General features: G+C 37.1%; 1 protein-coding gene across 10 annotated transcripts in view; it reads left to right on the forward strand.

Annotated features, from left to right (window-relative positions):
* CTNNA2 (catenin alpha 2) overlaps positions 1–26,567 on the forward strand; it is a 1,208,900-nt gene that overhangs the window by 1,129,449 nt on the left and 52,884 nt on the right. For all 10 annotated transcript variants that reach the window (XM_030827614.1, XM_030827615.1, XM_030827616.1 and 7 more), the window contains 3 exons: positions 4,780–4,931; positions 12,373–12,486; positions 19,952–20,133. In XM_030827614.1, the coding sequence (XP_030683474.1) occupies positions 4,780–4,931; positions 12,373–12,486; positions 19,952–20,133 (448 nt within the window). The remainder of the gene's footprint in view (positions 1–4,779; positions 4,932–12,372; positions 12,487–19,951; positions 20,134–26,567) is intronic.

Raw genomic sequence — 26,567 nt, forward strand, 5'->3', positions numbered from 1 at the left:
CAGCAAAAGAAACTACCATCAGAGTGAACAGGCAACCTACAGAATGGGAGAAAATTTTTGCAACCTACTCATCTGACAAAGGGCTAATATCCAGAATCTACAATGAACTCAAACAAATTTACAAGAAAAAAACAACCCCATCAAAAAGTGGGCAAAGGACATGAACAGACACTTCTCAAAAGAAGACATTTATGCAGCCAAAAAACACATGAAAAATGCTCATCCTCACTGGCATCAGAGAAATGCAAATCAAAACCACAGTGAGATACCATCTCACACCAGTTAGAATGGCCATCATTAAAAAATCAGGAAACAACAGGTGCTGGAGAGGATGTGGAGAAATAGGAACACCTTTACACTGTTGGTGGGACTGTAAACTAGTTCAACCTTGTGGAAGTCAGTGTGGCGATTCCTCAGGGATCTCGAACTAGAAATACCATTTGACCCAGCCATCCCATTACTGGGTATATACCCAAAGGAGTATAAACCATGCTGCTATAAAGACACATGCACACGTATGTTTATTGTGGCACTATTCACAATAGCAAAGAGTTGGAATCAACCCAAATGTCCAACAGCAATAGACTGGATTAAGAAAATGTGGCACATATACACCATGGAATACTATGCAGCCATAAAAAATGATGAGTTCATGTCCTTTGTAGGGACATGGATGAAACTGGAAAACATCATTCTCAGTAAACTATCGCAAGGACAAAAAACCAAACACCGCATGTTCTCACTCATAGGTGGGAATTGAACAATGAGAACTCATGGACACAGGAAGGGGAACATCACACTCCGGGGACTGTTGTGGGATTGGGGGAGGGGGGAGGGACAGCATTAGGAGATACACCTAATGCTAAATGACGAGTTAATGGGTGCAGGAAATCAACATGGCACATGGATACATATGTAACAAACCTGCACATTGTGCACATGTACCCTAAAACCTAAAGTATAATAATAAAAAAAAAATGAAGAAAAAAAAGGCAGAATAGGAGAAGACTGAATGAGCAAAGAGCAGCAATGTGGAGAGCAGGGGTATTGGTGATTAAAGAACAGTAGCAGTTAACCAATCCCTAAATAAATATTGAATGTGCTTAGGATTGGTCTCAGAGAAAGAGTTTCTTAAGAGTCAGACCCAGAAAAACACTGACTTATGGTAAGAAAAAAATAGATGTCAGTTACAGTAAATATAATCAATTGAATGAGCTCAAGTTTTATGTTTTACTGGCCAAAGAATATAATAAGATGGTTTAAATATTAAGGCTCAATTGCACTCTGAGCCCCTATTTTAAAAATAAAGAACTTGCACCCTCTACCCTATCGGTTTTTTTTTTCCTTGAAAGGTCAATGGTATTTCTGTTGCAATCTCTTCATAAAAATTCATTGTTTCTGCCACTTCTGACAACCCCAGTTCAATAACACTGTTGTTTATACCAAAGTCCTACTATCCAAATCTCACTAGAGAGATAATGTATGCCATGCTGGTGCAAATAGAATCCTCTTCTCCAAACTTGATGTCACAGCATTACTAGATGTATTCTGAGTTGCAGAGCATCCCCTATGAAAATAGTCCATTTAGGTTTTAGCTTTCTTCTCTCTCCCTTGGGTGCAGTATCGGGCCAGGAGGTGGTTTTAGCAAGATGGCAAAAACCGCAATTATTTTTGCACCAACCTAATAGCATGTCACCTTCTACATTGTCCTCCTCCCCATCTCTTCCTCAGGGTGACCTTGCACAAACAAAGCAACACTATAACCTTTCTCACCCCTTTATATTCGAGAAAGGTCTTCATGCAAATAGAGGTGTGTTTATGCAGGTTGGGGTCTGAGTGGTGGGCGTTTTCCCACTCAACTTCTTAGTTGGCAGTTACTAAGGCAGAATATTAAGTGTTTGATCACAGTCACAATTTCTGAGGGACTTCCCCACTTAATGATACTGTTCAGATTCGTTTTTATCATGTTCTGGGCCTTGTGATAGAACTTTATGTTTTCAGAGCCCAGTTCTAGAAGAAGTCCAACCTTGAGAATAATTTGATTTCTTTTTAAATATGTGAATTATGAAAAGATTCAAAGATACAGAAAGAACAGAGACTTAATATAACAAATGTCTCTCCTTCCATCTCAAAGGTAACTACTATATTTAAAGTGGTATGTATCCTTTTAGAACATGTAAGAACATATACAAATGTATATAAATTATGCAGAGTTTTCGTGTATTTAAAAATTTTTCACAAACGATGTTTCTTTTCCTACTCAAATGATATTGTTTTTCCCACTCAAACTTTGACCTCAGGGCTTATTCACTTTAATATATTGACTGTCCCCTGACTCACATCCCTAAGTCTGTTTTATCCCACCCAGATGTACTGACTGTGGATCTGCAACGAGCATATCAAAGTGGTTCCTGAGCTGTAGGATTCAGAATAGGGCTGGGTAGAGCCTGTTGACAGAGCTCCCTTAAAGCAGTTATTTTCATTCTCAGGTTTTGTACAATTTTCTTCTTAACTCCTTGAATATGTAACCTAGCAGGAAACAACTGTAACCATAGAGACACAAAAACATTTTTGTGACTCCAATGTACAATTACTTACCCCTCCTAATCAGCATCTCTTTAGAAGTTAATATTTGGCCAAGCCCCTAGAGAATGCCCCAAATCACAGGGAGTGGATTTTACTAGATTTTGTCAAAGCACTTGCTGAAATGATGTGTAACCATTGTGTTCCCATCTGTAGTAGAAGGGGAGGGTACCATTGTGTCTGCTTGCTCAATGTGATTAATATTATCATGCTTTAATTTGTTTACCTACGCTGATAAGTATGAAATTACATCTCATTGTTTGCATTATTCCTCTGATTATGGGTGAAGTCTTACTGTGTATTTATCAGCAATATGGATTGCTTTTTTGTGAATTGAGTGTACTAATTCTTTGTGAATTTTTAATATTTTTCCTTATTGATTTGTGGGATTAGTCTATTTATTTTATATATATGTAGGAGCACTAATTCTTTATCAGTTATACCCATAGGGATAAACAGTTTTATGCCTCTGAAAGCTACTTTGTAGTATTACATAGAACTGTAACATCACTGATGGTCATACTTATGGCAACATAGACATCATGGAGTGGCATTAATATAACTCAGTTTAAGAAAGAGGGAACTTGTAATTATATTTAAGGAGATACTTATTCTCAAATTCTAATATATACAAAAATAATTTCATGCTCACTGTTGAGTCATTTAAAAAAGTTTATTCCCAACACAAATGAATAACTGAAATAGTCTGAGTTTAATGCAGTGGTTTTTAGATATGTAGTTTCATTTGATTCATATTTGTGGCAGTACAGCTTAATATTTCCCAAATTCTTTTATCTAAATATAGCTTAAAAGCCCAAATGAAAAATTCAAGTAATATAGAGTACCAGTTACAGTAATTCATCCATAGAAGGAGATTTCCCCATGCATGCTCTGATTTCGATGATTTCTACTAAAGTGTGAGCACACAGTTTTCCTCTAACCCTGCTGTCTCCCCTCCTTTTTTAAGTCTGTCTCTTCCTGGTAGAAATATGTTTTTCCAGGAATGTTTTATCTTGAATACTCTGACCCTAGAGAGTAAAGTAATTTAGCAGAATTTCTCACACAGGGATTAAAATGGATATTAAAGTATCCACAGAGGATGAAAGTGAGTATAAAGAGGAACCAGGCATGAAAGTTCAGAAATGGAAATAGATGAATAATGTTTCTATTTTATCATCCTTGTAAATAAAACAAATATGCTTTTGGCTTTCATTTACTATATGAATTGATTGTTACAGGATAATAGCTGAGGAAGTTGAATTATAATTTTTGAGAATCAGTGAATCAGCAGCATCTTTTAAGAAGTTAGTGGAGGTATTCCAGACACTCCGCTGAGTTTACTTTCCACAAATCTCTAGGGTGCATGCAGGATCCCTGTGAAAAGAATGAAGTGTCAGCATTTTAGAAATTTATATACGTATCCTCTTTCTCATCCAAGTGGTCCTGGTAAGATGGAACACTTTATCTTTGAGCCCATTGTTCTTCTCTTTCCATAGGCCTTTCTGCTGAAATGTCCTGTGTCTCCCTCTTTTCTATTACACAGTCCTTCCCTATCTTCCCTTGCTCCACCCTCCCCTCTCCCTCCCATGTCTCAAGTCCTGCATTTCTGACAAAAGCGGGAAGGGTTCTATCATTTCATCCACACTTGATTGTGAAGCCATTTGGGTTAAGGTCTGCTACATACCAGCTACGACTGTAACATCTGATATTAGTTAAATATTTATTGATACTTCCAAAGGGCCAGATTCCACCCAAAACTTTTTTGCATTATCCCACTGAATCATGAAGGAGGATTTTATTATATTTTATAGACAAAGAAACAGGTTAAAACATGGCCAAGGATTTACAGTAACCAGTAACCAGCCGTAACCAGCAGAAATGCAACCCAGTTTGGGGTTAGGGTAACATGAAAACTATATTCACACACTACACCACACTACCGGGGGCAGGTTTCAAAAACTTTCTCTTTCGCAAACCATCACCATGCACAGAATAACGATTGGGAAAGTTTCCTTTCCCTGCTGCCGAGGTAACTGTCATAAAGACTACTAAATTGGGCTCACTTCAAACTGGACAGATGAGTGTCTTGCTCCACTTAACTGTTAGAATGCCCGAGGACCTGCCACTTTGGCCAAAAGCTGGAATGAGAGGTAGTGAGAGAAAAATTGTCTAATCCTCTTTTTATTTTTAACCCAGTGATGCCACGCTTTGCAGAACAAGTAGAGGTTGCCATTGAAGCCCTGAGTGCCAACGTTCCTCAACCATTTGAGGAGAATGAGTTCATCGATGCCTCTCGCCTGGTGTATGACGGCGTTCGGGACATCAGAAAGGCTGTGCTGATGATCAGGGTATGTGAGGCCTCTGTAGCTCAGAGCTGGTCAGATCTAGTAGGAAACTAAAGAGCTAACTGTCTTATTTATTATTTATTTTGTGATTACTGAGTTTAACTTGGTAAGCTGTTTGGCTCCTTATTTAGTCAGACAAAGTGAGCTTTATACTTATGAAGGGATGAGCAATATCAACGAGCTCAAGTGAGCACTGAATATTCTGAAGGACAACACCCTGCCTACTTCTTGCATGCATTATTTCCTCAATTTCATACAACACTTAGGGATACCCTTGCTATTTTCCATTTGTAGCTCTTGCTAACACTCTTCCCATCAGGATCCAAAGACCGTGGGCTGGAAAGAAATGAAGATTACACAGCATAGTAGTGTTTATAATAACACATAATAATAACAGTTATTATAATTATGCAACTATGAAGTGATACATAAGTACATTCTCTTTGTGTAAAAATAATTCAGACATTATAAATAAGGCTGGATAGCCTAACATCAAACCTCTTATTACCCACTCCACTATCTTCCCGTCTTCAGACTTCTGTTGTGAGGTAGGTGTGCCTTCCAAAATGTTGTCTAAATAATTAATATATATATTCACAGGCCTAGAAAATATATATTGTAGTTGATTTAAAAACTCATACAGTATCATTTGCACTTTCTTTGTTCACCCACAAGGCACATTCACATATGTCTGTTAAGACATCTACCTAACCTCATTTTATTTAACTGCTGTATAATCCATTATAAGATGGCTTTTTTCTCCTTATCTTACCAACGGTTTAGCATAGTAATGTCCAAACATATTTATTAGCCACATAATAATCTTTATTTCTTCAAATATACTGCATATGCAAAAGCACATTTATTGCTATTATATTTGAAGCAGAGGTGGGGCTTCTGCAGTTCTAATCCCAAAAGCATGCTGTCCAGTAGAATGGTATCCACACTTGTAACTTAAAATATTCTAGTAAACACACTACAAAAGCAAAAAGAAAAAGATGAAATTAATTATAATTTTAAAAATTTATTTAACCAAATGTATCCAAAATATTATTTTGTGGCACATTATGGTGTTTTGTTTGGCACAGAGCCTAAATCTTTCTCTCTCTCTCTTTCTGTGTGTGTGTGTGTGCGTGTATGTGTGTGTAAGAGAGGGAGAGAGATGCCTAGAAATATGGGAGGGGGACAGAGAAAAGAGATATAAGAATTGGAAGAGAGGGAAAGGAAGGATAGTCAGCCTTTTAGGCCCATAACAAATTAGATCATTTTTGTACTAACTTGTGAAATAAAGTAATAGACCATGAGAGTTATATTTTCAAAGCATTTGGTACTAAATCCCACTGTAATCCTCAAGATATAGTCCCTCTTTTGCCATTTTTCTGCTTTGTTAACCTTCACATGTTTGTGACAACCATTCATCTGGGAGGCTGAGAAAGTTTATAGCCATCATTCACTTACTCATTCATGAGCTGTAACACACACACGCATACACACACACACACACGATTTTAGATAAAATGTCGTATCTTTGTCATGTAAAGTGTCATTTCTCTATCTCGACATTTCAAGTGATTTGATTAGATGGATTTCACACCACTTAAAATTTAGGAAGAGAGAAATGTACAGTATGTACAAATTGTTATTTTTAAAATCCTTCTCCATTCAGCACCCAAATGGCTTCATTTTGCACTTAATTTCTTGGTTTTCTTTCTGAATGTAATGATTGAGTCTACTTTAAAAAATCCCTTGTGCTAAGGAAGATAAACAATATGACAAGTAGAATTGTTTCTTTCCCAGAAAATTTGACCATACCTCCTTCCCTCCCAAAGGCTGCAAAGAAAGATTTTTCTTTTCCCAAGAACAATACAGAAGGGACCCTGAAGGGTCAAATTCTTTATCATCTTGTTTCTTGGCAGTCAATACATATTTAATGGTGATGTTGGTATCCGAGTGCTTCAGGCCAGCTCCGGGCAACCCTCTGAAGTAGACAAAGCTTGTTCTTACTGTATTCCAGCCTCAGCTGTCAGGACCTTCCTTTTCTGTTGGAGCAATCTACTCTACCCCTCTTCCATGAAACCATTTTTTTTTTTTTTTTTTTTTTTTTTTGCTTCTTCCTGAGGCTTGTCCATTGGGATCTGTTAGGTACATAGGAATTTTCTGATTATCCCCACAAAGTGGCTTAAAAATATATATGCAAATCTGGCAGAACAACATATAGTCATTTCTCATTTCTTACAGTAGTTAGTGTTCTGCAAATTCACTGTGAACACCAAATTTGTGAATCTTGAATCATTGCTCCTGGGAGAAATACAGGGTTAGGTTACTGTGAACTTCTGGCCACACTTTTATCAACTGATCAATACCTAACCTTGTTTTATGTGAGTTTGTGTTCAAAGACACCTTCTTTAATATATATTGTTTTTGGGGGAGCCGAGGTAGGTGGATCACCTGAGGTCGGGAGTTCGAGACCAGCCTGGCCAACATGGTGAAACCCTGTCTCTACTAAAAAAAAAAAAAATACAAAAATCAGCCAGGCATGGTGGCATGCATCTGTAATCCTAGCTACTTGGGAGGCTGTGGGAGGAGAATTGCTTGAACCTGGGAGGCGGAGGTAACGGTTTAACTTCACGTCTCCTGAACTGTGTATCAAGGTGCCCTGGAGCATTGCCAGATATTTTAAAATTTCAAGGGTAGCACATAAACATCTCTTGAATTCTGTATGAAATATGTTAATCAACATGGCCTCTTAAGGTGTCTAGTTTTATTAATTAGTTAGAAATAGTTCAGTATGATTAAAAATTGGTAATTCTGTCTTGATTATTCATTTATTTGCTGAAAGCTTATTAGATGTCCAAACTTTTGGAGTTGCCCTAAATACAGAGATGAACAAAGCAGGCAAAAGTCTCTACCCTCACAGGATTTCTGTTCCTCTGGTAGGAGACAGAGAATAAACAAGAAAAAATATAATGTCAAACATTGTGCCACAGAGAAAACCAAAGTAGCCTAAAGGGGATAGAGCTTCTGGTGGGCATGGATCTTATGAAAGGAGGTACCTGGGTGGCATTTGAGAAGATACTGGGAGAAGGAAGAAGAAATAAGCCCTAACGGTACTCAGGTGGAGCATGTTTCAGGCAGAGGGAATGGCAAGTGCAAGGGTTGGAGCCAGGAACTTGACCTAGAGACCTAAGGATCTTATTGAATGAGTTGGGAGCCACTGGAGGGTTCTGAGTAGGGGAATAGTGTGATATGACTTAGACCTTAAAAGGACCACCATGGCTATGCTGGTGAGAACAGAATGTCTGGGGCAAGAGCAGAAGCAAGATCAGTTAGGAACCTCCAGAATAATCCAGGCCAGGCCAGAGTTGCTGGTCGCCAATCACTCCTGACTAGGGAGTTTTTTCATTTTGTTGTTGTTGTTGTTGTTGTTTTGTTTTTTATTTTTTGTTTTTGGTTGTTGTTGGTGTTTTTACCTTTGGATCTCTGATTTTCTAGTCTGCAGCCCATTCCAGTGGTGTTGAGCTCTGTTGGGAAATCCTACCTCATGCCTCTCTCAAGCTCTCCTGCCAACCTATATTCTCAGCCTTCTCCCAGTGAAATTCTCATACACATTTGGGCCCTTTCTTTCAATGGTCCTTATTACATTTTATGAAAATGAGAAAATATTGAAGGATTCAGAGTCATTTCACCGGGACTCATTTGTAAAATTTACTCAACAAATCACACGTCCGGGTGAAATGACTGAATCCTTCAATACTTTCTCACTTTGTTTCTCCATAGAGGCTGTTGCAGAGGAAATAGAGCACCAGCAGCAGGTGAACGGGTCCTGCTTTGCAACTGACACGTGGTATGACCCTGGTCAAGCCACATGGTCTCCCTGGGCCCCTGTAATGGGCACAAGTTGATCTCATAAACTCTTAGGAGAGATTTTGTCCAAATACTTTGTGCCATTTTACAGGTATGACCCACTTCCACAACAAAACATAAAATAGTGGAACCAGGAAACTAGGAGTAGACTTTAAATAGTTTCTGTTTATTGAAAAAAGCCTTCCCAAAGAGCACATAGAACTTTCACCCTTAGTCTCTATCCTCCAGTACAGTGAACTGTTTATTTTATTTATTCCTTTACCCTGTAACACTATCTAATAATACAAGCGTAATCTTCCTGGGCCCATTTGCAGACCCTCTGTAATTTTCCATGTTTCCTTTAATTCATGGAGGTCTTTGACCAACTAAAAAATAGCACTCATAGTTTTAAAAATGTGTAATTCAAAAAATAATGCCATGAGTAGGAGACACACTCACATGCAATTAGCAAACTGCACATGCACAGAACTTTTTATATGGATGGGTTGGACGGGTTTGTTGCATGTTGAAGGTACATGTAAATAGCTTAAGCTCATCTATTTGCCTGGTGGTATTTGTGATGGTTAAAATCATGGGCTCTGAAACCTTCAACTTGTTCCCCATCTCCGTCGCTTGCTAGGTGTGATGCTTTGGAAAATACACTCAACAGTTCTGAACCTGTTCACACACCTATAAAATGGCTATTACATTTATTTCACTAGGTTTTTTGTAAGGATCAAATTCTTTAGCTGAATGCCTGTCCCATAGTGGGTGGTAAACAATGATTGCCACTATTATTGCTGTTATTGTTATTAGGTGTTATATTTTATTATTAAGCACAGTAATTATCACCATCATTTATGAATTTAGTTAATTTTTATGGTTCCTAAAGCATTTTCCTATACATCTGAGCTTAGGAGTCCTGTGGGGCAGAAAGTGCAAATAGCAATTATAATCTCCGTTTTATGAGCAGGGAGACACAGAAGTAGTGAAACTAAGTGACTTGCCAAAGACATATAGCTTGTGAATGGCAGAGTTAGGTCAAAACATGCAGGTCCCCTGAGTCCTCGTCCAGGTTAATATCTCTTTAGATTTTAATGTTTTTTCTTTTTGTTCTTGGGCCATTGTCACTTGAATAAAAACTCATTATTAGCCTTATGCTGCCAGGTTGGGTTTGTCATTGACTCATCTATTAAATGCACAGATCACTGAAATGTTTGGACACAGTACTATAAGAACTGTCATATTCTGCTTATTTTTGTTGAATGAGATTTTCGATTTTACTTTTTCTCTTTCAAGAACTAATGACGAAAAGCACTTGTAATCTTGTCATCTCATCTGTCAGCTGAATTTACCAGCTTGCTATAATTGTCCCACAGTATATTGCAAAAGAGGGAGGAATGATCAGAGAATATTTTCTCTGTCCACAATAAAAATACAACCAGTTATTTGAACTGGGCTCTGCCTACTGTACCCCTGCTTTAGTTAATAAAATATGAGAACAAAACCTCTTTCTTTTCTCATTTTAATATTCCTATGAAAGTAAACATCTGTAGATGACTGAGTGAATGTTAATAAGGTTGATGGTGAGAGAGAAGGAAAAACAAGAGTGATATGCCAAAGCTTGGAAAATTACTAGGCATAACGTGATATTGGCATGAAGGACCCCATTTTATGCCTGTCTGACCAATCTCAAGCCTTCATCAATAACCACACCTGATTAATTACACTGTGGTAGCCAAAGAAATCAGCAGAATAAAAATGTGCCCTTTTGGATGGGGAGTGGGCAACTGCATCATCGGTATTCCTTGTGGTCTGCTCTTTTCTTTTGCAAGACAAAGCCCTGGAATGTGGTCCTACTATATGCCAAGAGGCAGTCTGTGGAAGACCATCCTGTCAGGCTAATCTCACACTGATTCACTCACTTACTTTTGTGCACCATCCTTATCACCTTTCAAATTTAACCTCATAGAGTTAGCAAAGCTTTAGAGCAAGATATAATGTCTCATGCCTCAGTTTTCCTACCTGAAAAATGGAGAAAATAATGTCTACATCATAGGAGTGTTAGGAAACCTGCGTGAGTTAGTGCCTGTAAAGCATTTAGAAAAAACATTGACAGACACATACATGGTAAGCACTTAATGCACAGTTATCTATTATTATTGCCATTGAAGATGGAAAGGTGTTTTATTCCTGGGCTTATGGATTCTTTCTTATATTTTCCTTATCACTGACTTTATAGATTGGAAAGGGTCTTGGTCTAACTCTACTCTTTTTAAGCAATTTTATAACTTCAGTTCTTGCTAAATTTATAACGTGAATAAACTACAACAAAAACTAATAATGAGAAGTATATTTGGAGTCAGACACACCTGGGTGTTTAGATCTAACTTCTGGTTCTGTATTAACTAATTTAGGGATATGAGGCACATGGCTTAACTTCTTTGCACCTTGTATTATTTACCTCTAAATAGAGAATGATCCCTAATGTCACTGTGCTCATCTGAGCTAAATTGATAATACATATGTAAAAGTTATTTAATCCTTTATGGGTATGTGGTAATCAGTAGCTTCATTTCATAAACTTTGTTGAACGAATTGATTTAAAAATCCTAATAATAATGATGGGCCAGGCACAGTGACTCATGCTTGTAATCCTAGCACTTTGGGAGGCCAATGCGGGCAGATCACTTGGGGCCAGGAGTTCGAGACCAGCCTGGCCAATGTGGTGAAACCTTGTCTCTACTAAAAAATACAAAAATTAGCCAAGCATGATGGTGTACACCTGTAATCCCAGCTATTTGGGTGGCTGAGGCACAAGAATCACTTGAACCTGGGAGGTGGAAGTTATAGTGAGCCAAGATCCCACTGCTGCACTCCAGCCTGGGCTACACAGTGAGACCTTGTCTCAAAACAAACAACAAACCCTAAGTAATAATGATGGCAAACATTTGAAAAATACCTACTCTGTGTCTGATACTATACAGAGAGTACATTGCCTAATCTTCACAGCAATCATAAAGATAGCTACTATTATCAACTTCAATTTACAGAGGAAGAAGTCAAACTAAGAGAGGTAAGATAGTTTATTTATGAGTACATAGGGGCTCATATTCAGGCAGTCTGGACTCTAGAGCCTGTGCTTATAACCTTTATACCTTATGGCTTTGGGACCAAATCAGATTCCATCAGGTCTAGCCTTTGGCCTGGAGATAATCAACTTTTTTGTTTACAGTGCAAAAGTGGCATTATAGAGGTATAGGTGTAAATTTTGTTGTTGATGGATCTTTTCTTTCAATAGATTTGGATGGGTGGAAATAATACACAAATATAATTTTTCTTAAAATTAGCATATCACTTCAAGTTAGACTTACTATACCTGTATGAGGAAATAATAAAATATATATTTTAAAGTAAATTAGGGCAGCTTGATTTTTCTGACTGCATTCCGGCTAATACTCACCCACATAGCTGTGTGAGTGCTATGTAGGATGCTATAAGCTCTGCGTTCTGGGGGATATTTAGCCTTTGCAATGAAGTGTGTAGATGGGGGTGAAGGTTATCAATTTAAATATGCTGATTTATATCCTTTTGTCCTCAGACCCCAGAAGAACTAGAGGATGATTCCGACTTTGAGCAGGAAGATTATGATGTGCGTAGCAGGACAAGTGTTCAGACTGAGGATGACCAGCTCATTGCAGGGCAGAGCGCACGGGTGAGTGCACACCTAAGACTTTGGCTTGGCACACAGGGACCGTGTTTACTAAAATGGTTTGAGGGTATTTCTAAACTCCAGAGACGTGGTACCCCAGAGATTCATGGGTCAGAAATCTGTGCTCTCATCTGAGGTTGTTTATAGCAAATCACATTTTACACAGTGAAAATCACCACCACTGCTCCTGATTCCTCTAACTCCTCTCTTTTGCTATCACTAGAAACATAGCAACCATATCACAGCAAGCTTTTATGTGTGTAATTGATTTTGTTGGGGTTGGGTACTAGAATTAGATGATAAACTGATAGGGGACACTGTAATACTCAAATTTTGCATTGGCACAGTCACCATTGTTCTTCCTGAAGTCTCCAAGCTTATCAACACAAGAGGCAATGACAAATGGGGAATCAGGGCACTACTTTGTTTATAGTTGGGCTGTTGCTCCATGCGATGGCCTATGTTCTATGATATCTAAGGCCGTATCTTTTGAAATTCATTCAAGGCCATTAGATAGAGAACTTTTTGTTTCCTCATGCCTGTCTACTCCCATGGTGGTATTCCTAGATCTGTCTGCCATGTGATAGAAAAATAGAGACGAATTAGAAATATTCAAGTTTAAGGCAAGAATCAGGAAGCAACAGAGAGAGTACCAGCTCTGCCTGACATTTGAGTACTCCATGATACTGTTCACCAATGCATTTGGTCTAAAGAGCATCCTAAATTTGGATCAATCTGATTAGCTGTATCACCCAGAGAGTAGGTGTACGTAATCAAGGCTGGTGGTGAGAGATGAAATCTTTAGAGACTGCATAGGAGGATGAAATTTCCCTCCCCTTAAAGGCTCAGTTTCCAAAGAGTAAAAACAATCAGAGTATAGTATAACTGAGAATTAGATATTCTAATTGGCTATGTTAAGTTTTGTTTAAATAAAAGATAATAGAAAGCAAGAGGTTGAGAAAGAGAAGGTAATTTAAAATAGAAATTGGGAAATGCCAGAAAGCCCACACTGCCTTAAGAATTACGAAAGAAAAATAGTCAGAGGTTAAAATAAAGAGGACTTGAAGGAGATGTTTAGTCAAGTAAGACTTTGTGTCTAAAACCTAATTTCTCTTATATGCTTTATGCCCTGATATTCTCACCCAACGATCAAGTGACCCAAAAGATATAAACAAACATTAATAGGAGGGATGGGAAGGTAAAAGAATATTAAAGACAAAGGCTTTGATTTCAGACCGATTTGGTTTTGAATTATATTGGGCAGCATTAGAACCATGCTCAAAGCTACATGTTGCTTAATTTTTCTGAGTTTCAGACCTATCTCTAAAATGTGAATAACAGGGTTACCTGATAGGATTCTTATGAAGATTTACTTACTTAGTATTTGTAAAATAATGGGCACAATATTAGACGTACAGTAAGTGCTCAATAAAGATGACTGTGATAATTATCATCCTTTCTAAGAGAAATCCTTTCCCATCACACAATGGTGGGACAATAGAAAAGTTGGCATAGAGCCCCCTATTTCAAAAATTCCTTGCAGAATCTATTTAATCCCCCCTAAAATGTTGAAAATTGGAAAGGTCAGTAACTTGAAAATCTTTTGACTCTGTGTTGGCAAAACATCAGATGAATTAAACAGTCAATTCATCTTCAGAATTAAGTAAAACCAGCATTTTTATGTCACTGACAAAGGGCAATTTTGAGTAATTCATCCAAACATGAAGCAATTCAAAGTCAATTTAATTGACTAACTGCAACTCAGTATACATACAGCCTAGTATCCACTGACTAGTTTTCTTAAAGACAAAGACAGGTTGTACAACTCATCTTGCTTTATAAGCACCATCTTGTCAAAATGGCATGAACAGTCCCACTTTTACGAGGAAGAATAGTCCCAATATACTTCTGCTTCATTGGGAACATAATTCTAGTCTTATTTACATTAGACTTCAAGTCAATAATGATGGGTGGAAATACAATTCAGAGACTCCTGCCTTTATCATCTATTATTTCTTCACACTAGTGTCTTTTCTGAGAGTTTTTTCAGCATGAATTATAAACAGGGTCCAAGATAGTAAGAACAGAGCACTCCTATAAATTCAGCACTTGCTCATTTGTCTTTGAGGTCTACACGTGGTCTGTATGATTAACTTGCAGCAGACAGCATTACTTATTGAGTCAGCCTATTTTAGCCTGTAATTATATGATGACAAATCAGAAACATGGAATTATGGCTGTTAAGTTGGAAATAAGAGGGTGCATTGAATTGCTGAAATGATAGATGGTCAGACTTTTGACCAGCAAAGTGTGCTAAGTTGGTCCAAATTGTGAAGGAGGTGAACCTTGTCTTTGACAGAGGCATTTGCTCTTCCCTGCAGCAAGTCCTCCCATGTTAATGATATTACTTTGTGTTCACATCTAGAGAAAGTCTCCCTTTCTGAAAATGGTAAATTAATCTATAAGAAGGTTTGAGTGGGAGATAAGCTTTTAGTAACCCCATACAACATTGCTCTCAAATTCTGGAATGAAAGTATTTAAAAAATGTCCTTTATATGCCCATGTCTGCTGCTTGCCTACAACATTCTGAGGGAGAGGAGACTTGGGAGGGGGGGCGGTTAGGGGGAGGGAATGAATGGGAATCAATATGGATGGTGGTGATCTGATAAAATGTGGAGGTGATCTTACCCTTTGATCCTAGACATGACATAATATAAACTGTTTCTCCACAGGCTGGCATAGTTAAAATAGGTTAGTGACAATTGCTGGGCACTTAACCTTGGTGATACAATATATTATTTGGAGTCACACAGACCTGATTTTAAATATGGACTTAGTGAAGCTGTGTGACTTTGGGGCAACTTTCTTAACCTCTCCACGCTTCATCTCCCCGTATGCTACCTCATAAGGTCATAGGGAGAATTCCATGATAAATGTATCACAGGATTTATCATATAAATATGTAATAATTAAGTTGGTGGTAATGGTGATGCTTGTGGCTTGACCTAATCATTCATTAGAAGGCTGACTAACTAATTTCACCTGAAAGAGTTGGATAATTCAGGCAATCATGAGAGTTTTTACTTGAGTTAATGGGACAATTACCTCAATTTCCCAATTCACTTCACAGCTAGAGAGTGGTAAGAATCAAAGGATCCACTCCTTAACTACTTATATTTATTATACTGCTTTAAAGTCAAGTGAGTAGAAACGGGCACATTGAGTTTTAGTCCCTTTAATTGTTATTTATAAACATTCTTGTACTTGAAACTCAATGTTAGCCTCTTGCTCTAGGCTTAAGAAATGAACACTTGTCAGTTTGGGGACCCATAGACTTTAAAAATCATTTTTTCTCTGGAAATTGGAAGATAATTATATCAAAATCTCCTTGAGATTTAAATTCAGAAAGGATTCAGTGCTATTTGAATGGTTGTTTGCTTTTATTAGTGATTTTCACTTTTAGTTTAATAGGTAGGGTTTATAACAATCACCAAAAAACGGTTGGTGATTCAGAGGAAAGGCTGGGAGGGACTCTGGGGTAGGGGGAAGGAATCCTTTTGGATTAATATCTCGGATACCACTAATTTGGGACCCCACATCAGGCAGATCAACAATTTGGAGAGCTGTGCTTGGCTACTGTGAAGAGCAGAAACTTCAACCGGTCCCGGGTAATCATATTATACAAACAGAAAATCTGATATGTCCCCTTTCCTCTTGGCCATGAAGATAATTTTTCTCATGTTCCCTTAGTTTGAAGGAATGAATAATTGCATGTTATGTATTTTATATTGAGTTTGATTTCAGTGTAGCTGGCTTCTATTTTTTTCTAGCTAGAATGGCTTTAATGTGTTAACATTTCAAACTGCTGAGTTACATTGATAAGACCTAATTAAAACTCATGTGTTGAATTCTAATTTGATTAACTTGCAAATTTCACAGTTTGTGATCTACTGTTTATAGATAACCTTTTTTTAAATTCCAGTTTCAGAAAAGGCCAATTATGAATTTTTAAAAGCAAGAGCATTTTAAGAATATTTAGGAAGAGACTTCAGCTCTTGATAGCTACATAAGCAGAAGCAAATGGAAGGATGCTTTCACCCAAGTCACACATCATTAAGTGTATTATGCAGGTCAAGCACCCCTAGAGTCAAAATAATATCTTCCTTTGCAAACTTGCATTGGAGGGGACAGTTTTTCTTCAGAATTGTGTCCTTAGAATGTGTATGTCAGTTCTGGCAACTTCTCTTGAATTATGTTAATGCAGTGAGTGGAAAAATCTTTAAGCAGTCAAAAGATGTTTATTAAGCGTCTACTCTGGGCAGGATATGGCAGCCTAAACTCTAGGGAAGCATATAAAGAAGTTACCAGTGGGGCATTAATAGGAATTAATTAGCAAAGCAAAGCAGTTAATATTCAAGTGCTAAATTGTATAATGGAGACGCAAGTGCTATAGTTGACAGAGAAGTATTCACCTTTCAGTGCACAAATTAACCTTGTGTTGGGACAATGAAATGTGCATTGCTTTTCATCTGGGGATTGAACATTGAGTCTGGGAGTCTGCTGATAGTTTTACGGATTCTTTTACAGAGAAGCACCTAGCGAATGCTTTAAATGATGCTGGTTTAGGACCTATGAGGTCTAAGTAAAGCATGATTCGCTCTTCTGTATAAGGAGGACAATAAACCAAAAACAGCAATAGGTCATCAGAAAGGGATAAAGAAAAAAATGCATATTTAATTTCTGTAAATCAAATATATCTCAGATATAGTGGAATAGCTATCTTGCTATGAACACAACATTGCAAATGTGAGGTTATAATAAACTCTTGTATATCAAGCATCTTTTTAAATACAGTTTTTAAAGCTACTTTATCTTTCTAGATATAGTATTTTAAATATCTTAATAGTATTCATACAAGTCTGGATTTTTAAATATGGATTAAAATTTACACGTACACATGCATATCCAAACATACATACACATGCTATTTAAAGCCACATACATGTATCCGTGGAAGTCAGTAGATGTGGCTACTAGTAAGAAGCATCTGGGCAGCCACTGGTTCAAGGATACCTTTAGGCAAATCGGACACCATAGGCAACTCATGACTATGGCATCCACCAGGATGCACAGCGTGGCGAGCAGTGCTAGTGATTTCAGTGACCCTTGCCCCACTTGGTTGAGGACCCCAAGACAGTGGGTAAGCTGCATGGCCATGCACAACTGATGATCCAGTTGTGCACACTGGTTAAGAATGATCTTAGTTCAAGCGGGTTTGAATCCTATTCCTAGAGCCTATTGTGTGATATTAGGAATTTTATGAATTTCTCTGAGCCTAGATATTATTATTAAAATGGGGATAGTAATAGTATTAGAATGATTAAATAGATTGTTATTTGACATACATAAGCCTCAGCACAGTACCCAGTATTTGTGGATATACATAAGGAATCATAACAATCTTCTATTTGTAGATAGTTGCATAGACCCCGAGCCCATCTCTTTCCCTGTGGCAACTAAGAAATGAGCCAGAGGGATAGTTGGAAAGGCAAATTAATGGCAGAAATTATAATATAATGTTAATGATAATTCTATACATGCTTACTTTCATTTTATTTGAAAAAACACATATTATTTAATTTGCTGCCCACCATCACCTTTTGAGGTAATTATTGACTATGCCAATATTCTATCTGAAAAGATCAGTGATAGATCCATGTAACAGTGAAGTCTTAACCCGTGTCAGCTACAGAGCCCTTGTTGAACCCAGTTTTTCTGAGATCACATTGCCTGAACCTCTGTTAGACCTTAGTTATAGTCCTTCCAAATTTATTCACTCACACCGGGAGAAGATTTATAATTTAGGAAGCATTTTTCTTGTGTTATTTTACTTGTTCATTGCAGAAACTGCAGTCCCCCAAACTGTACTCTCTTGGTCTGTCTTCTGGAAAATACGGGTATCCCAGAAGCAGGGGAGTTGGAAGTACCTATTCACATTCCCCTGTCTGTGAAGAAGCAGGTTGCATACAGTTTTGGGAGGATGTGATAAGATGATGTCACACATTTCATTCAGGGCTTGCTACCTAAATGGTGTTTAACAAATATAGTAGATTCTCATTACTCCTGATAGTTATTCTATAAAGTCATCATGAACATTTAATTAGCAAATATTTAATCATTGGTCCTAGGGGAAATAGAGCATTAGGTTCCTCAGAGCTGCCAGTCAAGACATTTTCTTCAACTGATCAATACATAACTATGTTTAATGGGTGTTTCCGTTTAGACACTTTATATTTCTGATTCATTAACATTGAATTCACAGCCAATAACTCTGTAACTCATGCCTGATTGAAGCTTAGCTAACACATGTATTTTCTCCATAAGGCACATGCCAGCCTTCTCGTGCTCAGGGACACTAGACGCACTTCAGCACCATGCTTGGAGCCATTTTAAACAGCAAAGTTACTAACAAAAAGCACAAAAATATGAAAAATGTAGCATTAAATAGACTGCAAAAAGTACACTTGTTTACAGTACGAGAGCTGAAAAAGGAAGGCAGAGCATTGCCTTGTTCAACCTCATCTGGGAATATGCATGTCAGGCAACTCAAATTTTTTGCTGCTCTGCCCACATTTGCAAATGACCATGAAAATGCTACAAGCCTTGATTTTGGGGTTACAAATATATTTTAGAGAGTAGGCAAATTGGCAAATGAAGAATCCATGAATAAGAAGACTGCAGTTCTCCTTTTTCTACATTTTCTTACCTAGCAGTTATTGAAAATGAACCCATGCTTCCTAATTTTATCCTTTATCCCATTATAACTTTTCTGCCTACGTACTCAAAGGCTTTAACAAGGAGCCACAGGCATGCCACCACCCCAAAGGAGATGGGGGAGGACTGAGAGTAGGCACACCATCCCTGGAGTGCTGGGCAGGGGATTTTTGTTTGGCATCTCTCTGTAGACACCTTCACTTACACTCATAGAAAGTAGCCCCATCCTCCCCCACTTGGATGCTCAGATAGTGTTTAAAATTCCTCTCCTTTCCAGCGACAGAAGGCCGTTTTTCTTTTTTCCCTTCTCTGAACAGATTTCAGTGTTGAAAGAGGTGCATTCTTTCATCTGGTAAAAGTTTCCTGAGACCAAATATAAAAATTGTCAAGAATAGCTTCTTTTGAACAAACATATGCCATCAAAGCGGCAGAGAAGTTCTGTTATTGCCAGTGCGCACGTAGCTTTGGATATCTCTGTATTTTTCATATATGGGAGTGGGACGGGGACTTTGGGGAGCTTATCAGCCTGTGCTCGTGGCCTCTCTGGAATGGAGAAAGACGTGCTTTTCGAAATGACAGGGTAGCTCATAAGCCTTTGCAGGGTCTGACTCTGCCATCCGCAGAAGGCAGAGTCAACATACGGTCTGTACTTCCTTTGTCACCGTCACTCACGCTTTTTCTGTAACCCACGCAGGCCATCATGGCGCAACTACCGCAGGAGGAGAAGGCAAAAATAGCTGAGCAGGTGGAGATATTCCATCAAGAGAAAAGCAAGCTGGATGCAGAAGTGGCCAAATGGGACGACAGCGGCAATGATATCATTGTACTGGCCAAGCAGATGTGTATGATCATGATGGAAATGACAGACTTCACAAGGTGAGGCCCAGAGCCAGGGAGCTGAAGATTTTTTCATTAAACTCAGAAGTGTAGCAGTGTGTATTAGCATGTGAAAGCCTGCTGAAAAATTAAAATATACCAACGCAAGGTGGTGGTATTATAAATTTACATGTGTAAGTCAAAATGATCTGGACTTAATTCCTAGCAGATAGGTGGATCTTTTTGGTCAAGGAGAATAGATTCAATGTTGTAATTATTGTTGTTGTAATTATCTACCCTAAGGCAGTCATAAAATCAAACCTCGGGGGGTGGGTGACTCATCTTTGGTCTGTGCTATTTTGCAATATGCTTAAATATTATTCTGAAGATAAAGTGAATGAGTTGTTAATATCCCTTTGGAAAAATATGTACCTGTGTGCGTGTGTGTGTGTGTGCGCGCGTGCATGTATACATATAGTATGTTGTAATATTAGCTTGTGATCTAGCATTAAGTTTTCATTTTCTTACATATTAAGAATCAGATACAACAATGTAAGATTCCATTGTTTTCACAGAGAAATTAAAGTTGTATAAGATTTATTTCCTTTAGCTCCGAGCTAGTACCTTTGACAAATCAAGTGACCAGTCAGAATTTTGTCAGGAGACTTTTCTTCAACAAGGGTTAGTGCTCTTTCTATCATTGCATTTTGGTCTCTTCTTTAAAAGAAGGTGATATCTCTGCCCTTTCAACATAAAGGGCAAACCAAGGGAGAGCAAAACTCAATAGGAACCTCCCTGAATTTTGAATCAGAATATCAGGTGATTTGGGGGCGAGTCTCTTACTCTCTATTTGCGAAATGGTGAAATAACACTTGTCTTATCAACTTTAGAAGAGAGTTTTAAAATCCAAAAAGATAATGCAAGTATAAATTATGCTGCCATACAAATATAAACTATCGTTTTACCGTAGTTTTTTTTTTCTGGAAGACACACATATACGTGAAGATGTTTTAATGACTTAACATGGTATTTGTTATTGAAATAATATAAGATATATGGGAATGTCAAGACATCATCTGATGGGTGACAACTTTTTCTAATGGTTGTTGAATGCTTCTAATGAGAAAAGGCTAGAATTGATTACAAGTTATAATTTAATATGGAACATCTCTGCGTCACCCTCTTTGCCTCTGGCCAATATGTACTAATGACATAGCCTGGCCCTTTTTCCCAATATTTAAAAATTTTTTTTTACTTCAGTGGAATGATTTTACTGTTATGAAGGAGCCCTTTGAGACTTTTAAATGTCATTGTATTCATTAGAAGTTCAAATTTGTACATTTGGTTAGTCTTCGTGGACTTCACACATGTATTTCACAAAGCATAACAGCAGGAAAAAAGTCTGAGCCATTATTTCAGCCTGAAACTTCTACAAATCAGATGATTATGGCAGCCTCAGTCATTGTTTCTCAAGGCCTGTGATGACTTAATTTGCTTGCTTTCAACATTTTATTAGTACTTTATCTGATGGTTATTATCCAATCCATTAATAGCATCACTTGAACAAATAATCTCAGTAAAGTGAATCATGAAGCTGGTCATGTTACTAGTTTTGATCAGGAGCACATTTTATAATTCTCTAGATTATATAACTGTGGTCAAGGCACAGTTATAAAAGATATATTTGAGGGGGCTTGTTACATGGTGTTAAATAAGACACGTCTGTTAGTCAAAGTATAGTTTTAAAAGTGAGAAGAAGGTGTCTTCAATTTTATAGGGATTTCATATCATTATTTTATGCTGATTTAAATAACGAAATATCTAGGGAGCTACTAGTTACAATTTTTCCCACTGCATGATGAGTAGTTTTGTGTTCTTTTCGTTAGGGCAAAGGGAGGAGTATAGTAATTAATGACCAGAGAACCAGAGTAGACTGTGCGTTTGAAATGCAACATAGGAATTGAGGCTTCATTGCTGCCTCCATCTGCACAGCCTGTTTTTTTTTTTTTTTGCAAACAGACAGCTGACTAGTGCCTTTCTTTGTGGCCTCTCACCTAAGTTCACTATATTTTACCTTATCCATTGTTAATATTGCCCTTCCACTTGCATATTCCACTTCAAGGAGGAATAATTTTAGCTCCGTAACTCTAAACATTCTTAAGTACCATTTTCTCTTATTTAAAGAATGGATGTAGCTGATTAGGAATTGAAACTTGGCTACTCTCCATAATGTGTATGTGTAAAGCGCATGTGGGTACACAGTACCCTGGCATTTATTATCTTGTTGTTTTATTCTTACCACTAGCTAATTCATTAATTTGATTCAATAATCTCAATGATATTCACTCCATTATTATTAAAATTGGAAGGGTTCTGCCTCATTATATGTGTAATAACTTCTTCATGGAAGATAAAACTGATTATGCCTCATGTCTTTTTCCCACTCAGTTCTTGACTTCCATCTCATGGACAGTGGCAGAAGCACCATCCTGCATGGAGTGAATGCATGCTTTTCGTGTCATTTTTCAGAAAGAAATTGCATGTTGCTAGTCTTGTGTCCCAACAACAAAAGGTGTGCAGATAGCTACAGCTCAAGTTTAATTGTACAGCAAAGAGCAAAGCTGTTTTTAGAATCAAACTTAAGTTCTAATCTTCAACAGTTTTGAGACTAAGAAAAAAAACTTTCAGAGTACAACTGACTGCAAAATACTGAGCACTAGACTCAAAAATCATATAATCATGCTATATTTCCCAAACTTGATTTCCTGGCTTACTTCACATGCTCAGTACTTCAGCTTAGGGAGCACTTAACTGGTCTTTCAGTTCCAATTCTCTATTCATCCAGGCCACATCTGCCCAGCGAAGGGCAACCATCCAGCTTCTTTTGCACCAAAACTGTCGTTAGTTCCTGTTTTCACAAAATAAAAATCCTTGTGTTTGCTCTTCAAGGCCTACCTTTCTTGACCTTTAGGCTTCTGTCCTAATTTTGTACATGTGTAACATCTGACCTTATAACCTATTACAAAAAGTACCTGGAATAGTTCAACTTGTGATTCTGTAGTTCCACCTGAGTTCTCAAAATTCCCCAGATTCATTCAGCTGTTCTACCGTGCTGTCTTCATACTGCCTCAGCTGATTAGTGAAATGCAGCTCATTAGTAAAATTTCCCAAACATGTTCAGAAGCCTCTGAAAAGTGACTTTTATGGTTCGATACATTTGCAAATACCCTTTTTATGTGCTATATCTCATTATTGGAGAGTCACATTTGGTATTAACATGTTAGAGGTATTGAGAAGGCATAAAAATTAAGTTGGATTAACTCAGAATTTGAATTTTGAATACTAAGTATATTAACTCAGAATATACTGAGGTATAGATTTTTCACATTAGTACTTATTACCTTCTCACAAAATAAATGTGAATTAGTTCATAAATGGTGATGTGACAGCAGTAATGCGGTAATACTTTTCCTTGACTTTCTTTTTTGGCATGACCACTTCACGGGAAAGACTCCAGATACTGACCTTTGCATCAGAATTACCTATGTCCTAAAGAGAGACTGTTTCAAGTATCTATATAAGTAGAGATAATTATATGGCTTGATGCTCTTTCCAAGGAAACTAAAAACATACTCCAGATGGGACAATATGATTGCTCCTGCATTAAGAACATGAGATTACCCATAGCATCTTTTAAAACCCACAAAATAGAAAATCTGGTCTAAGGTAGGAAAACACAAGGGCTGTGGGTTGCAATATTAAAATGGGGAGATACAACCAATGTGGCCAGTCTTCTTGTCGATACTGTCTTCCACGGATAGGAAGACTCAGATTTCTGACGCTTTCATGGATGTGATTTTTTTTCTTTCGTTTTTTTGTTTGTTTTGCTGTTGGCTATTTGTTTCTTGTTTCAGTCTCCACCTCACATTATCTAAATGACTGTAGCTCATTTTGACTTGTGCTGTCCAATACAGTAGCCACTAGCCATATATGACTACTTAAATTGTTTTTCTATTATGGTATACATCATGAAGTTTACCATCTCAATCCTTTGTAAGTGTACATTTCTATGGCATTCAGTACATTTACACTGTTGTGCAACCATTACCACCCTCCATCTCCAGAGCGTGTTCATCTTCCTCAACAGATACTCTATACTTAATGTAAACTCCCCATCTGCCTTCCGTTTCTATGAATTTGACTAATATAGGTATCTCATATAAGTTGAGTCATACAATATTTGTCCTTTTGTGACTGGCTTATTTCATTTAGCATAATGTCTTCAAAGTTCATGCATATATTGTAGCATATACTCAAATGTTTTTCCTTTTAAAGGTTTAATAATGTTCCATTGAATGCATGTACCACCCACATTTTCTTTATCCACTCATCTCTTAATGGGCACTTGGGTTGCTTCCACCTTTTGGCTATTATGAATAATGCTGCACTGTACATGAGTGTATAAGTATGTAAGTTCCTGCTTTCATTTCTTTTAAGTGTATACCTGGAAGTGGAATTGCAGGATCATATAGTAATTTTTTTAAATTTTTGAGGAATCACAATATCATTTTTCACAGTGGCTGCACTGTGAAAATTTTACATTCCCACCAGCAATACACAAGTATTCAAATTTTTCCACAATGGTCAAATTTCTCCACATCCTTGCCAAAACTTGTTTTCTGTTTTTTCTTGATAGTAGCCATCCTAATGGATGTGAAGTGGTGTCTCATGGTGGTTTTAATTTGTATTTCCCTAATGATTACTTATGTTGAACATATTTCCTATGCTTATTGGCATTGTATATCTCCTTTGGAACAATGTCTATCCAAGTCTTTTGCCCATTTTTTAGTTGGGTTGTTTGCTTTTTTTGTTGTTGAGTTGTAGGAGTCGTTGGTATATTCTAGATATTAATTTCTTATCAGGAATTAGAAATTCCTGATAAAGAATTACTATTTTCTCTTATTTTATTGGTTTCTTTTTCACTATTTGCTGGTAGTGTTTTTTGACACACAAGTTTTTAATCTTGAAGTTCAACATCTATTTTTTTCTTTTATTGCTTATACTTTTGGTGTCATATCCAAGAAATTATTACCAAATCCAATGTCATGAAGTTTTCTCCTGTGTTTTATTCTTCGAGTTTTATACTTTAGTTCTTATGTTTAGGTCTTTCAACAATATTCAGTTAATTTTTAAATGCGGTATAACATGAGGACTGCTGCTTCTTTTGCATGTAGATAATACAGTTTTCCCAGCACCATTTATTGAAAACACTGGCCTTTTCCAAGACCTAAATCTTAGCAAAACTCTTAATACCTTTGTGGAAAATTATTTGACTTTATATATATAAGGGTCTATTTCTGAACTCCACTCTATTCCATTGGTCTCCATGTCTGTCTTTATGCCAGTATGACACTATTTTGATTATTGTAAGTTTTAAAATCAGAAAGTGTGAGGCCTCCAATTTTTGTTCTTTTCAAGATTGCTTTGGCTATTTGTGTTGCCTTGAGATTCCATGTGAATTTTAGGATGGATTTTTTAATTTTGGCCAAAAATGCCTTTGGGTTTTGATAGGGATTACAGTGAATCTGTAGATCTCTTTCAGCAGTATTGACATCTTAATATTAAATTTTCCAATCCACATTTATTGAATGACTTTCCATTTATTTTTGTAATTTCAACAATATTTTGTAGTTTTCAGTATGCAAGTCTTCTGACTCCTTGGTTAAGCTTATTCCTAAACATTTAATTTTTTTGATACTATTGTAAATGGAGTTATTTTCTTCATTGTCTTTTAGGATTTTTTTTTATTACTAGTGTCTAGAAACATTTTGTATCCTGCAACTTGCCTGAACTCAGTTATTAGTTTTACCAGGATATATATTTTTTAAGAATCTTAAGCATTTTCTACATGTAAGATCATGTCACCTGTTAACAGAGATAATTTTGCTTCTTCCTTTCCAATTTGAATGCCTTTTAGTTCTTTAACTTGCCTGATTGCACTGGCTGGGACTTCCGGTACTATGTTGAATAGGAGTGGCAAGAGCAGGCATCCTTGCTTTGATCCTGGTCTTAGAGGTAAAGCTTTTGTTATTCACCATTGAGTATAAATAAAGTAAGCTGTGGGTTTTAAAATTTTCATTAAGATGAAATAAAACTGCAAAATTGTTTGACAGTTTCTTTTAAAGCTAAAAACATGTGTGGTGTTTTTTCTGAGGTCTCTGTTATGTTCTATTGGTGTATATGTGTGTGTTGGTACCAGTACCATGCTGTTTTGGTTATGGTAGCTTTGTAGTGTAGTTTGAAGTCAGGTAGCATGATGCTTCCAGCTTTGTTCTTTTTGCTTAGGATTGTCTTGGCTATACAGGCTTTTTTTGTTCCATATGAAATTTAAAGTCGTTTTTTTTAATTCTATGAAGAAAGTCAATGGTTGCTTGATGGGAATAGCATTGCATCTATAAATTACTTTGGGCAGTGTGGCCATTGTCATGATATTG

Source organism: Nomascus leucogenys, chromosome 14, assembly GCF_006542625.1.
Source record: "Nomascus leucogenys isolate Asia chromosome 14, Asia_NLE_v1, whole genome shotgun sequence".
Lineage (NCBI taxonomy): Eukaryota > Metazoa > Chordata > Mammalia > Primates > Hylobatidae > Nomascus > Nomascus leucogenys.